Here is a 13786-nt window from a genome sequence, read left to right on the forward strand (position 1 = left end):
TAAAGAGTGGCAACACTGCCCTCTACTGAGATATGTAACATACAGTGAGTCTGGCTTGGTTAAAGAGTGGCAACACTGCCCTCTACTGAGATATGTAACATACAGTGAGTCTGGCTTGGTTAAAGAGTGGCAACACTGCCCTCTACTGAGATATGTAACATACAGTGAGTCTGGCTTGGTTAAAGAGTGGCAACACTGCCCTCTACTGAGATATGTAACATACAGTGAGTCTGGCTTGGTTAAAGAGTGGCAACACTGCCCTCTACTGAAATGGTTTAATATTGAAGGTCGAAGAACAAAATGTCCTTCCTTTTTCTGTTGTAAAGAAGTCTCAGATCCTATTCTATAAATGTATTAAATACAATACTACTATTATTATTTGGCCTAGAAAGGCAATTATTGTTTACAAAGAAACATATGCACAATGATATTCTTGACATTCTCTGTTGGGTTTTAGGATAATGAATGTATGGAAGACATGTTGTGAACTTGTATCAAAAAACATGTTTCAATATTAACTGTATTATATTAAAGCAGATTCAGGGGGACAGTTATTTTATATTGTGTGGTGTCACAGTTCCAACCATCTTATTCTCTGAGGAGGATTAGGTTGATTACATGTGACCCCATTCTACGGTGGAATATTGTTTTTTTTCACAACATTCTATTCTGCCTGTCCGTGTCTGTCCTGCAAAATAGGCCAGTCATGAAGACAGACCAGTCAGAGCTTATTCCTCATAGCAGGGTGGTGTGTGTGTGTGTGTGTGTGTGTGTGTGTGTGTGTGTGTGTGTGTGTGTGTGTGTGTGTGTGTGTGTGTGTGTGTGTGTGTGTGTGTGTGTGTGTGTGTGTGTGTGTGTGTGTGTGTGTGTGTGTGTGTGTGTGTGTACCTGCATGCGTGCATGTACGCGCTTGAGTGAGTTTCAACTGAATAACACACACACCTGGAATACCACAATAATTGTTTTGGCATCTCACACACTATTCAACAGACTAGTGCTTCCTGCTTGTTGAGTACTGCATGCTGCTTCTGCGTGCTGCTTGTTGCTGGTTGATTATTGCGTACTGCTTGTTGCTTACTGCTTGTTTCTTACTGCTTATTGCTTACTGCTTGTTGCTTACTGCTTGTTGCTTACTGTGTACTGCTTGTTGCTTACTGCTTGTTGCTTACTGCTTGTTGCGTACTGCTTGTTTCTTACTGCTTGTTTCTTACTGCTTGTTTCTTACTGCGTGTTGCTTACTGTGTACTGCTTGTTGCGTACTGCTTACTGTGTACTGCTTGTTGCTTACTGCGTACTGCTTGTTGCTTACTGTGTACTGCTTGTTGCTTACTGTGTACTGCTTGTTGCGTACTGCTTGTTGCTTACTGCTTGTTGCGTACTGCTTGTTGCGTACTGCTTGTTGCATACTGCTTGTTGCTTACTGCTTGTTTCTTACTGCTTGTTTCTTACTGCTTGTTGCTTACTGCTTGTTTCTTACTGCTTGCTGTGTACTGCTTGTTGCTTACTGCTTGTTGCTTACTGCTTGCTGTGTACTGCTTATTGCTTACTGCTTATTGCTTACTGCTTGTTTCTTACTGCTTGTTGCATACTGCTTGTTGTGTACTGCTTATTGCTTACTGCTTATTGCTTACTGCTTGTTTCTTACTGCTTGTTGCATACTGCTTGTTGCTTACTGCTTGCTGTGTACTGCTTATTGCTTACTGCTTGTTGCATACTGCTTGTTGCTTACTGCTTGTTGCGTACTGCTTATTGCTTACTGCTTGTTTCTTACTGCTTGTTTCTTACTGCTTGTTTCTTACTGTGTACTGCTTGTCGCTTACTGCTTGTTGCTTACTGTGTACTGCTTGTTGCTTACTGCTTGTTGCTTACTGCTTGTTTCTTACTGCTTGTTGCTTACTGTGTACTGCTTGTTTCTTACTGTGTACTGCTTGTTGCTTACTGTGTACTGCTTGTTGCTTACTGTGTACTGCTTGTTGCTTACTGTGTACTGCTTGTTGCTTACTGCTTGTTGCTTACTGCTTGTTTCTTACTGCTTGTTGCTTACTGTGTACTGCTTGTTTCTTACTGTGTACTGCTTGTTGCTTACTGTGTACTGCTTGTTGCTTACTGTGTACTGCTTGTTGCTTACTGCTTGTTGCTTACTGCTTGTTTCTTACTGCTTGTTTCTTACTGCTTGTCGCTTACTGCTTGTTGCTTACTGTGTACTGCTTGTTGCTTACTGTGTACTGCTTGTTGCTTACTGTGTACTGCTTGTTGCTTACTGCGTACTGCTTGTTGCTTACTGCGTACTGCTTGTTGCTTACTGTGTACTGCTTGTTGCTTACTGTGTACTGCTTGTTGCTTACTGTGTACTGCTTGTTGCTTACTGCGTACTGCTTGTTGCTTACTGTGTACTGCTTGTTGCGTACTGCTTGTTGCTTACTGCTTGTTGCTTACTGTGTACTGCTTGTTGCTTACTGCTTGTTGCTTACTGCTTGTTTCTTACTGCTTGTTGCTTACTGTGTACTGCTTGTTGCTTACTGCTTGTTTCTTACTGCTTGTTGCTTACTGCTTGTTGCTTACTGCGTACTGCTTGTTGCATACTGCGTACTGCTTGTTGCTTGCTGTGTACTGCTTGTTGCGTACTGCTTGTTGCGTACTGCTTGTTGTGTACTGCTTATTGCTTACTGCTTGTTTCTTACTGCTTGTTTCTTACTGCTTGTTTCTTACTGCTTGTTGCGTACTGCTTGTTGCGTACTGCTTGTTTCTTACTGCTTGTTGCATACTGCTTGTTGCTTACTGCTTGTTTCTTACTGCTTGTCGCTTACTGCTTGTTGCTTACTGTGTACTGCTTGTTGCTTACTGCTTGTTGCTTACTGCTTGTTTCTTACTGCTTGTTTCTTACTGCTTGTCGCTTACTGCTTGTTGCTTACTGTGTACTGCTTGTTGCTTACTGTGTACTGCTTGTTGCTTACTGTGTACTGCTTGTTGCTTACTGCGTACTGCTTGTTGCTTACTGCGTACTGCTTGTTGCTTACTGCGTACTGCTTGTTGCTTACTGCGTACTGCTTGTTGCTTACTGTGTACTGCTTGTTGCTTACTGTGTACTGCTTGTTGCTTACTGCTTGTTGCTTACTGTGTACTGCTTGTTGCGTACTGCTTGTTGCTTACTGCTTGTTGCTTACTGTGTACTGCTTGTTGCTTACTGCTTGTTGCTTACTGCTTGTTTCTTACTGCTTGTTGCTTACTGTGTACTGCTTGTTGCTTACTGCTTGTTTCTTACTGCTTGTTGCTTACTGCTTGTTGCTTACTGCGTACTGCTTGTTGCTTGCTGTGTACTGCTTGTTGCGTACTGCTTGTTGCGTACTGCTTGTTGTGTACTGCTTATTGCTTACTGCTTGTTTCTTACTGCTTGTTTCTTACTGCTTGTTTCTTACTGCTTGTTGCGTACTGCTTGTTGCGTACTGCTTGTTTCTTACTGCTTGTTGCATACTGCTTGTTGCTTACTGCTTGCTGTGTACTGCTTATTGCTTACTGCTTGTTGTGTACTGCTTATTGCTTACTGCTTGTTTCTTACTGCTTGTTGTGTACTGCTTATTGCTTACTGCTTGTTGTGTACTGCTTATTGCTTACAGCTTGTTTCTTATTGCTTGTTGTGTACTGCTTATTGCTTACTGCTTGTTGTGTACTGCTTACTGCTTACTGCTTGTTTCTTACTGCTTGTTTCTTACTGCTTGTTGCTTACTGTGTACTGCTTGTCGCTTACTGCTTGTTGCTTACTGTGTACTGCTTGTTGCTTACTGTGTACTGCTTGTTGCTTACTGTGTACTGCTTGTTGCTTACTGTGTACTGCTTGTTGCTTACTGTGTACTGCTTGTTGCTTACTGCGTACTGCTTGTTGCTTACTGCTTGTTGCGTACTGCTTATTGCTTACTGCTTGTTTCTTACTGCGTGTTGCTTACTGCTTGTTGCTTACTGCTTGTCGCTAACTGCTTGTTGCTTACTGCGTACTGCTTGTTGCTTACTGTGTACTGCTTGTTGCTTACTGTGTACTGCTTGTTGCTTACTGTGTACTGCTTGTTGCTTACTGTGTACTGCTTGTTGCTTACTGCGTACTGCTTGTTGCTTACTGCTTGTTGCGTACTGCTTATTGCTTACTGCTTGTTTCTTACTGCGTGTTGCTTACTGCTTGTTGCTTAGTGCTTGTCGCTTACTGCTTGTTGCTTACTGCGTACTGCTTGTTGCTTACTGTGTACTGCTTGTTGCTTACTGCTTGTCGCTTACTGCTTGTTGCTTACTGCGTACTGCTTGTTGCTTACTGTGTACTGCTTGTTGCTTACTGCTTGTCGCTCACTGCTTGTTGCTTACTGCGTACTGCTTGTTGCTTACTGTGTACTGCTTGTTGCTTACTGCTTGTTGTGTACTGTTTGTCGCTTACTGCTTGTTGTGTACTGCTTGTTGCTTACTGTGTACTGCTTGTTTCTTACTGCGTGTTGCTTACTGCTTGTTGCTTAGTGCTTGTCGCTTACTGCTTGTTGCTTACTGCGTACTGCTTGTTGCTTACTGTGTACTGCTTGTTGCTTACTGCTTGTCGCTTACTGCTTGTTGCTTACTGCGTACTGCTTGTTGCTTACTGTGTACTGCTTGTTGCTTACTGCTTGTCGCTTACTGCTTGTTGCTTACTGCGTACTGCTTGTTGCTTACTGTGTACTGCTTGTTGCTTACTGCTTGTTGTGTACTGTTTGTCGCTTACTGCTTGTTGTGTACTGCTTGTTGCTTACTGTGTACTGCTTGTTGCTTACTGTGTACTGCTTGTTGCTTACTGTGTACTGCTTGTTGCTTACTGCTTGTTGTGTACTGTTTGTCGCTTACTGCTTGTTGTGTACTGCTTGTTGCTTACTGCGTACTGCTTGTTGCTTACTGTGTACTGCTTGTTGTGTACTGCTTGTTGCTTACTGCGTACTGCTTGTTGCTTACTGTGTACTGCTTGTTGCTTACTGCGTACTGCTTGTTGCTTACTGTGTACTGCTTGTTGCGTACTGCTTGTTGCGTACTGCTTGTTGCGTACTGCTTGCTGTGTACTGCTTGTCGCGTACTGCTTGTCGCGTACTGCTTATTGCGTACTGCTTGCTGTGTACTGCTTGTCGCGTACTGTTTATTGCGTACTGCTTATTGCGTACTGCTTATTGCGTACTGCTTATTGCGTACTGCTTATTGCGTGCATCGCTTGTCGGCGTACTGTTTATTGCGTACTGCTTATTGCGTACCGCTTGTCGCGGACTGCTTATTGCGTGCATCGCTTATTGGCGCATTGCTTGTCACGTACTGTTTATTGCGTACTGCTTGTTGCGTACTGCTTGTCGCGTACTGTTTATTGCGTACTGCTTATTGCGTACTGCTTATTGCGTACTGCTTATTGCGTACTGCTTATTGCGTACTGCTTGTCGCGTACTGTTTATTGCATACTGCTTATTGCGTACTGCTTGTCGCGTACTGTTTATTGCGTACTGCTTGTCGCGTACTGTTTATTGCGTACTGTTTATCGCGTACTGCTTGTATATGTCAGTTTCAGTCGGGAGTTTCAGTGTATTCAAGTGGTAGTAATGCTAACTATTACTCACATTCTTGTCTCTTTTTTTTGTAGAAGTCAAGATGGCGTCTGTTCTACAGGACCTGGTCTGCTGCAAAAAACAGAGGGGGGAAGAGGAATAGATCTGGATGAGGCAGACCTCAATCAGAAAAAGGTCTGAACTTTAATACCTTACATTCATCTTTAAATTAACTGATATAACATCCATCTCAATTAAAAGGAAAATTGAAGACAAAAAAAATGACCATCCAACCTATGGTCCTCATGATTAGACCATTCAGGAGATGTACATATCTCTGGGTAAAGAGGAGAGGTAGACCATTCAGGAGATGTACATATCTCTGGGTAAAGAGGAGAGGTAGACCATTCAGGAGATGTACATATCTCTGGGTAAAGAGGAGAGGTAGACCATTCAGGAGATGTACATATCTCTGGGTAAAGAGGAGAGGTAGACCATTCAGGAGATGTACATATCTCTGGGTAAAGAGGAGAGGTAGACCATTCAGGAGATGTACATATCTCTGGGTAAAGAGGAGAGGTAGACCATTCAGGAGATGTACATATCTCTGGGTAAAGAGGAGAGGTAGACCATTCAGGAGATGTACATATCTCTGGGTAAAGAGGAGAGGTAGACCATTCAGGAGATGTACATATCTCTGGGTAAAGAGGAGAGGTAGACCATTCAGGAGATGTACATATCTCTGGGTAAAGAGGAGAGGTAGACCATTCAGGAGATGTACATATCTCTGGGTAAAGAGGAGAGGTAGACCATTCAGGAGATGTACATATCTCTGGGTAAAGAGGAGAGGTAGACCATTCAGAGACTGTTATGCTAACAATAGACATACATATACATTGTCGGTGCTAACTTCTCCTCTCCTCCCACCCACTAGGTGGAGCTACTCCAGGCTCTGACCCTTAGCGTTGCCTCACTCCGAGATGAGAGAGAGGTTCTGGGTGAGGAGCAGAGGCGGTTCCGGGCCCTAGGGGGCCACATGGAGAACCTGGTCCAGGAGCGCTGTAAGCCCAATGAGAAGGAGAAGTACAGGATGTTCATTGGGGACCTGGATAAGATAGTAAACTTGTTGATGTCTCTGTGTGGCCGGCTGGCCCGGGTCCATAACGCTCTCTATGCCCTGGACAGAGAGGAAGAGACAGAGGACAGCGCAGAGGAGAGGGTGAGATATTCAACTACAGCACGGGGCACACTCTTTTCAGCTACGACCGGAAGTAATATTCTGTAGCAGGTTAGGAGAACATTTTCCCTAACCTTAACCGAATTCTCCTAACCTGCTATGAAAAAGTCACTTTCGGTCGTAGCTGTATCGAAGTGCTGTGTAAAGAATGTTTCTCTCTCTGCAGCACAGAGCAGGAAATTAGACTAAGCCGAACACTGCAAGTTACCTTCATAACATCTCAGGAGTCTTTGTTTTAGTCCCATCTATCAGCCTGAGGCCGGCTCCTTTGTTTTAGTCCCATCTATCAGCCTGAGGCCGGCTCCTTTGTTTTAGTCCCATCTATCAGCCTGAGGCCGGCTCCTTTGTTTTAGTCCCATCTATCAGCCTGAGGCCGGCTCCTTTGTTTTAGTCCCATCTATCAGCCTGAGGCCGGCTCCTTTGCTTGGCTGCTGAGTGTTAAGGATACATGACATCATGGTATCATGGCCACTCTCCCTTAATGAAGGAACATGACAGAGTTAACATGTCATTTCATTTAGCAATAGATACTATGCTTCCAGCTCAAAAGAACCTCTTTCACGTCCTATTTATACTCATAAGCGGTCCTCTTTCAAGTCTGCTGGTGCAGTACTGCTTTTGTCCACCAGATGGGGCTCTATACACAGAGAACTGGGTTCGGAGGGCTGATAAACCCCACGAGGAAAAACACCATGCAGAAGTTAATTTTAAATTAATACCATGTTCCAGATGAGAATACAAAAGTTGAAAGCAGACAACTGACAGACTCCAAAATGGAGGAAAATGAAGCCGTTTTCTTAAAAAATGGGTTGCACTTTACATTACAGCAGCATGTATATGAAAAATAGCATAGTCTCACAATGAAGTCCAACCAAAATGGGTGTTAGCTAGTCAGAAAGTAGCCTATTGGCTTCCGGTACACAGCGAAAAAGGCTCGTCTGAAGGGAGATGCAAAAGCTAATTTTGGCATTTTAAACAGCTGTAGCTACAACCAAATAGTCACCACCCAGGTATTTGATAAAGCCAGAGTAATTCACCTACTCCAGTTTACCTTTCGCAAAGATATACCTTTAACGGTTTGGTTCTGGTAGTCCAGTCGTTCAAATGAGCTGTCTTCAAACGGCAGATGGTTCAATGGCAGTGAATACTCGATGCGCCCCATCACTCGTCTGGTCGTCACAAAGTCAGAATTATCACTAAACCCCGCACATTTCTACAATGTATCTTTTTAAAAAGTCATTTTAATCCTAAACATAACCCTAAATGTATCCACACTGTAAACCTTATGCCTAACCCTAACCTTAAATTATTATTTTTAAGCACATTTTTACTTTGCGGCTCTGGAATCTGACTTTGCGGCTATGGAAGCTAGCGGAAACCCACTGGGTCTGGCTCAATGATCTGGCTACACTTTACTCCAAATCATGTGAGTCGCGTCTAGGTTACCACAGATTATCCATTATATTGGCCAGATACTTTAGTGGCCGCTCTAACAATGAAAATAAATGTCTTCAAAAATGGAAGGCAGCCGGCAGGCAAGATCCGGTGGGACCATTCTAGCCAATGAGAGGGCAGATACGAGTGTGATAACAGGCACACCTCTGATATAAAGTGATACAATGGCAAAGCTAGCTATTCTCTCTTGGAATGTGAAAGGCCTAAATTCGTCTATTAAACGTTCCAGCTGTCTCGATATCCTAGCAAGAAACCATATTGATATGGCAATGTTCCAAGAAACACAACTATTGAATATGAATCAGGTGAATTACTATCTGAACCAAGGATTTCTCTCGTATCTATAAAGAATTGTACACCTCTGATTGTAAATCCACACCAAGCCAGATTGTGATTTTTTTTAAAGATATAAGAACTATTTTTCTCTCAACTGAGGAAGCCGGGTTTGCTGGGAGCCCACATCTCTTTCCATGAACTAAAAAGGGCATTGGATAACATGAATATACGCAAAATTCATTCCTCCTGAGGTCTATTTAAAATGTTGGAACCAGTTAGGTCCACTGCTAGTTGAGATGATTAACACAGACATTTGCAATGGCTAAAAGGGAAGGACGCCACCAACTGTTTTCAGTATCGCCCTCTATCTTTGATAAACATATATTGAACTATTTTCTAAAATTCTGTCATCTCTAAACTTTCTTACTCAAATTGGTACAGCTGGACCAAAGCGGGTTTGTTAAAAAACGATTCTCCTCAGTTAACCTCCGTCTACTGTTACATATGCTGCATGCTTCTTCAGAAACAGCTCCTTGGGCAGGTCTATCTCTCGACGTAGAAAAAGCTTTTGATAGACTAGAACGGTCATATCTCTGGGACTTGGCTCCAATTTCATTAATATGATTAAAATACTATATGCCAATCCCTCAGCCTTAGTAATAACAGGCGATACCTGCTCTGTTCCGTTCAGAATAACTAGTAGTAGCAGGCAAGGTGATCCCATTTCACCTCTGCTATTTCTATTGTCTATGGAGCCCTTGGCCCAGGCAATTCGACAATCGAAAGAAAGTCATCAATATCTCTCAATTCTATGGATCACGTCATTTCATTATACGCCGATGATAACTTACTTCATCTAGACGATGGATCTCAATCCTTCCTAACAGCTCTGAAGATCATAGACAAATTCAGCTCCATCTCAAGTTATAAAATAAATTGAACCAAATCAGCCATACTGCCTCTGAAGACCCTGATGGTTTATGGTACCCCAATCTTTTCCCATTTTAAATATTTTGGAATATACAGTACCAGTGAAAAGTTTGGACACACCTACTCATTCCAGGGTTTTTCCTTAATTGTTTTACTATTTTCTACATTGTAGAATAATAGTGAAGACATCAAAACTATGAAATAACACATATAGAATTATGTAGTAACCAAAGAAGTGTTAAACAAATCAAAATATATTTTAGAGTATTCAAAGTAGACACCTTTTATGATGAGTTTGACGCACCTTTCCAATAAATATTGAGGGGCTGATTCTGGTGACACGATAAATTATGTTTTACTGCCGTTTGACAAATCAAAATATTATGGGCTCTTCTCCCGTAATAATCTCATCGTGTAGACTCATTAGCAGTGATGGAAAAAAGTACTCAGCCGTCATACTTGAGTAAAAGATACCTTGATAGAAAATGACTCAAGTAAAAGTGAAAGTCACCTAGTAAAATTCTTACTTGAGTAAAAGTCGAAAAGTATTTGGTTTATAAGTATAAAAGTAAAAGTAAAAATATAAATAATTTAAAATTCTTTATATTAAGCAAACTAGCAAAATAACAATTGTCTTATTTTTTTTGTAATTTATAGAAAGCCAGGGGCAGGAGTATATATGACAAAATGATTGGTTGAGTTGAAAATGCAATGGAAACTCTAGATGCTGATTTGTTACATGAAAACTTAAGCAAAAAAAATACATTTTGTTGTGCGCTACGTCATCACGTTGTGATTTCTATCCTCAACAAGTCAGTTTGGTGGAAACACACTGGTGGGAAAATGTGCATATTTTATTTAATGTATATTTTAGAATATTCACATGAAAATATGTTGCCAATTGGATGGAAACCTAGCTACTGACTTCCGTATAAAAACTCCTCGCTTGTAAAACGTCACCTGCTGGAGAAGACAGAGATTGAGCCCAGTTGTCCCTCTCGCTAGCCCCTTCCTCTCTGAGGACCCTATTACCACTATTGTCTACATACATCTGAAGATGGTTGATATGTAAATGTCTGTCCTAGCTATCTCACTAATGCAGTGTCCTAGCTATCTCACTAATGCAGTGTCCTAGCTATCTCACTAATGCAGTGTCCTAGCTATCTCACTAATGCAGTGTCCTAGCTATCTCACTAATACAGTGTCCTAGCTATCTCACAACTGCAGTGTCCTAGCTATCTCACTAATGCATTGTCCTAGCTATCTCACTAATAACAATTCATGTTTTTCTAAAGATGTCAGATTCTGTTCGCTAGGTGGTACCAGGTAATTGTGTGCACCACTACAGTCTGTCTATGTAGTTTAGTCACTAATCTCTAGGCCACATATCCTCCCCAGGAGTCTCTGCACCAGGATGCCTTTAATAATCTATAAATCCTCTATCAGTAATATACAGAACAAAAATATAAACGCAACATGCAACAATATCAATGATTTTACTGAGTTACAATTCATATAAGAGAATCAATCAATTAAAATAAATAAACATGAATGGACACGGGCACAGCCATGGATGGGCCTGGGCCCACCCACTGGGGATCCAGTCCCAGCCACTGGGGAGCCAGGCCCAGCCAGGCCCAGCCTGTCAGAATTAGTTTTTCCCCACAAAAGGTCTTTATTACAGACAGAAATACTCCTCAGTTTCATCAGCTGTCTAGGTGGCTGGTCTCAGATGATCCCGTAAGTGAAGAAGTCGGTGTGGAGGTCCTGGGTTGGCGTGGTTACACGTGTTCTCTAAAACTATGTTGGAGGCGGCTTATGGTAGAGAAATGAACATTCAATTATCTGGCAACAGCTCTGGCGGACATTCCTGCAGTCAGCATGTAAATTGCACGCTCCCTCAAAACTTGAGACATCTGTGGTATTGTGTCGTGAGACAAAACTGCACATTTTAGCGTGGCCTTTTATTGTCCCCAGCACAAGGTGCACCTGTGTAATGATCATGCTGTTTAATCAGCTTCTTGATATGCCACACCTGTCAGGTTGATGGATTATGTTGGCAAATCAGAAATGTTCACTAACAGGGATGTAAACTAATTTGTGCACAACATTTGAGAGAAATAAGCTTTTTGTGTGTATGGAACATTTCTGTGATCTTTTATTTCAACTCATGAAACATGGGACCAACACTTTACATGTTGCATTTATATTTCTGTTCAGTGTAGTATGAATCCTCTGTCTCCCCAGGATGTCTTTACTAATCTATATATCTCTGTTAACTCAGGAATCTTTAATAATCTATATATCTCTGTTAACTCAGGAGTCTTTACAGCAGAAGCACCAGGATGTCTTTACTAATCTATATATCTCTGTTAACTCAGGAATCTTTACTAATCTATATATCTCTGTTAACTCAGGAGTCTTTACAGCAGAAGCACCAGGATGTCTTTACTAATCTATATATCTCTGTTAACTCAGGAATCTTTACTAATCTATATATCTCTGTTAACTCAGGAGTCTTTACAGCAGAAGCGCCACCAGCTGTGTAGTCAGCATGAGGATGCCAGGGAGCTGAAGGAGAATCTGGATCGACGGGAGCGTGTGGTACTGGACATCCTGAGTGGGTACCTGACCGGGCCGCAGCTAAGAGACTACCAGTATTACGTCTCTATGAAACCTGCCCTCCTGATACGACAGAGACACCTGGACGAGCTCATCAAGCATGGGGACGAGCAGCTCGACAGGCTGATAGAGAGTATCTCTCCTGGGGACCACCAGGCCCAGCTCTGCTGCTCCTCCAACCCAGGGTTAGGCCCCAGGGGTCCCAGCCCTAACCTTGGTCCTACCCGTACTGTCCGCTCCACCACTGTAACATCACTGTGACTCCTGTAAACCACAACAATAACAGCCCTGGTCACTACCAGGGAACACTATACAGCAGCTGTCTCTGGTACAATGGGTGAAGACTACTACATACAACACTATATGACTGGTGAATACTACTACATACAACACTATATGACTGGTGAATGACACTACATACAACACTATATGACTGGTGAATGACACTACATACAACACTATATGACTGGTGCATGACACTACATAAAACACTATATGACTGGTGAATGACACTACATACAACACTATATGACTGGTGAATGACACTACATACAACACTATATGACTGGTGAATGACACTACATACAACACTATATGACTGGTGAATGACACTACATACAACACTATATGACTGGTGAATGACACTACATACAACACTATATGACTGGTGAATGACACTACATACAACACTATATGACTGGTGAATGACACTACATACAACACTATATGACTGGTGAATGACACTACATACAACACTATATGACTGGTGAATGACACTACATACAACACTATATGACTGGTGAATGACACTACATACAACACTATATGACTGGTGAATGACACTACATACAACACTATATGACTGGTGCATGACACTACATACAACACTATATGACTGGTGAATGACACTACATACAACACTATATGACTGGTGAATGAAACTACATACAACACTATATGACTGGTGAATGACACTACATACAACACTATATGACTGGTGAATGACACTACATACAACACTATATGACTGGTGAATGACACTACATACAACACTATATGACTGGTGAATGACACTACATACAACACTATATGACTGGTGAATGACACTACATACAACACTATATGACTGGTGAATGACACTACATACAACACTATATGACTGGTGAATGACACTACATACAACACTATATGACTGGTGAATACTACTACATACAACACTATATGACTGGTGAATGACACTACATACAACACTATATGACTGGTGAATGACACTACATACAACACTATATGACTGGTGAATGACACTACATACAACACTATATGACTGGTGAATGACACTACATACAACACTATATGACTGGTGAATGACACTACATACAACACTATATGACTGGTGAATGACACTACATAAAACACTATATGACTGGTGAATGACACTACATACAACACTATATGACTGGTGAATGACACTACATACAACACTATATGACTGGTGAATGACACTACATACAACACTATATGACTGGTGAATGACACTACATACAACACTATATGACTGGTGAATGAAACTACATACAACACTATATGACTGGTGCATGACACTACATACAACACTATATGACTGGTGAATGACACTACATACAACACTATATGACTGGTGAATGACACTACATACAACACTATATGACTGGTGAATGACACTACATACAACACTATATGACTGGTGAATGACACTACA

General features: G+C 41.7%; 1 protein-coding gene across 6 annotated transcripts in view; it reads left to right on the forward strand.

The window, feature by feature from the left end:
- Window positions 1-12595, forward strand: part of LOC106572051 (protein Shroom3) — a 174888-nt gene extending 162293 nt beyond the window's left edge. For 3 of the 6 annotated variants that reach the window (XM_014145854.2, XM_045693929.1, XM_014145863.2), the window contains 3 exons: window positions 5624-5723; window positions 6463-6747; window positions 11941-12594. In XM_014145854.2, coding sequence (XP_014001329.2) covers window positions 5624-5723; window positions 6463-6747; window positions 11941-12309 — 754 coding nt within the window. In that variant the 3' untranslated portion in view covers window positions 12310-12594. The other 3 variants (XM_045693924.1, XM_045693926.1, XM_014145873.2) reach the window with 3 other exon arrangements.
- The last annotated feature ends 1191 nt before the right edge of the window (window positions 12596-13786 follow it).

This window comes from Salmo salar, chromosome ssa01 (genome assembly GCF_905237065.1).
Source record: "Salmo salar chromosome ssa01, Ssal_v3.1, whole genome shotgun sequence".
NCBI lineage: Eukaryota > Metazoa > Chordata > Actinopteri > Salmoniformes > Salmonidae > Salmo > Salmo salar.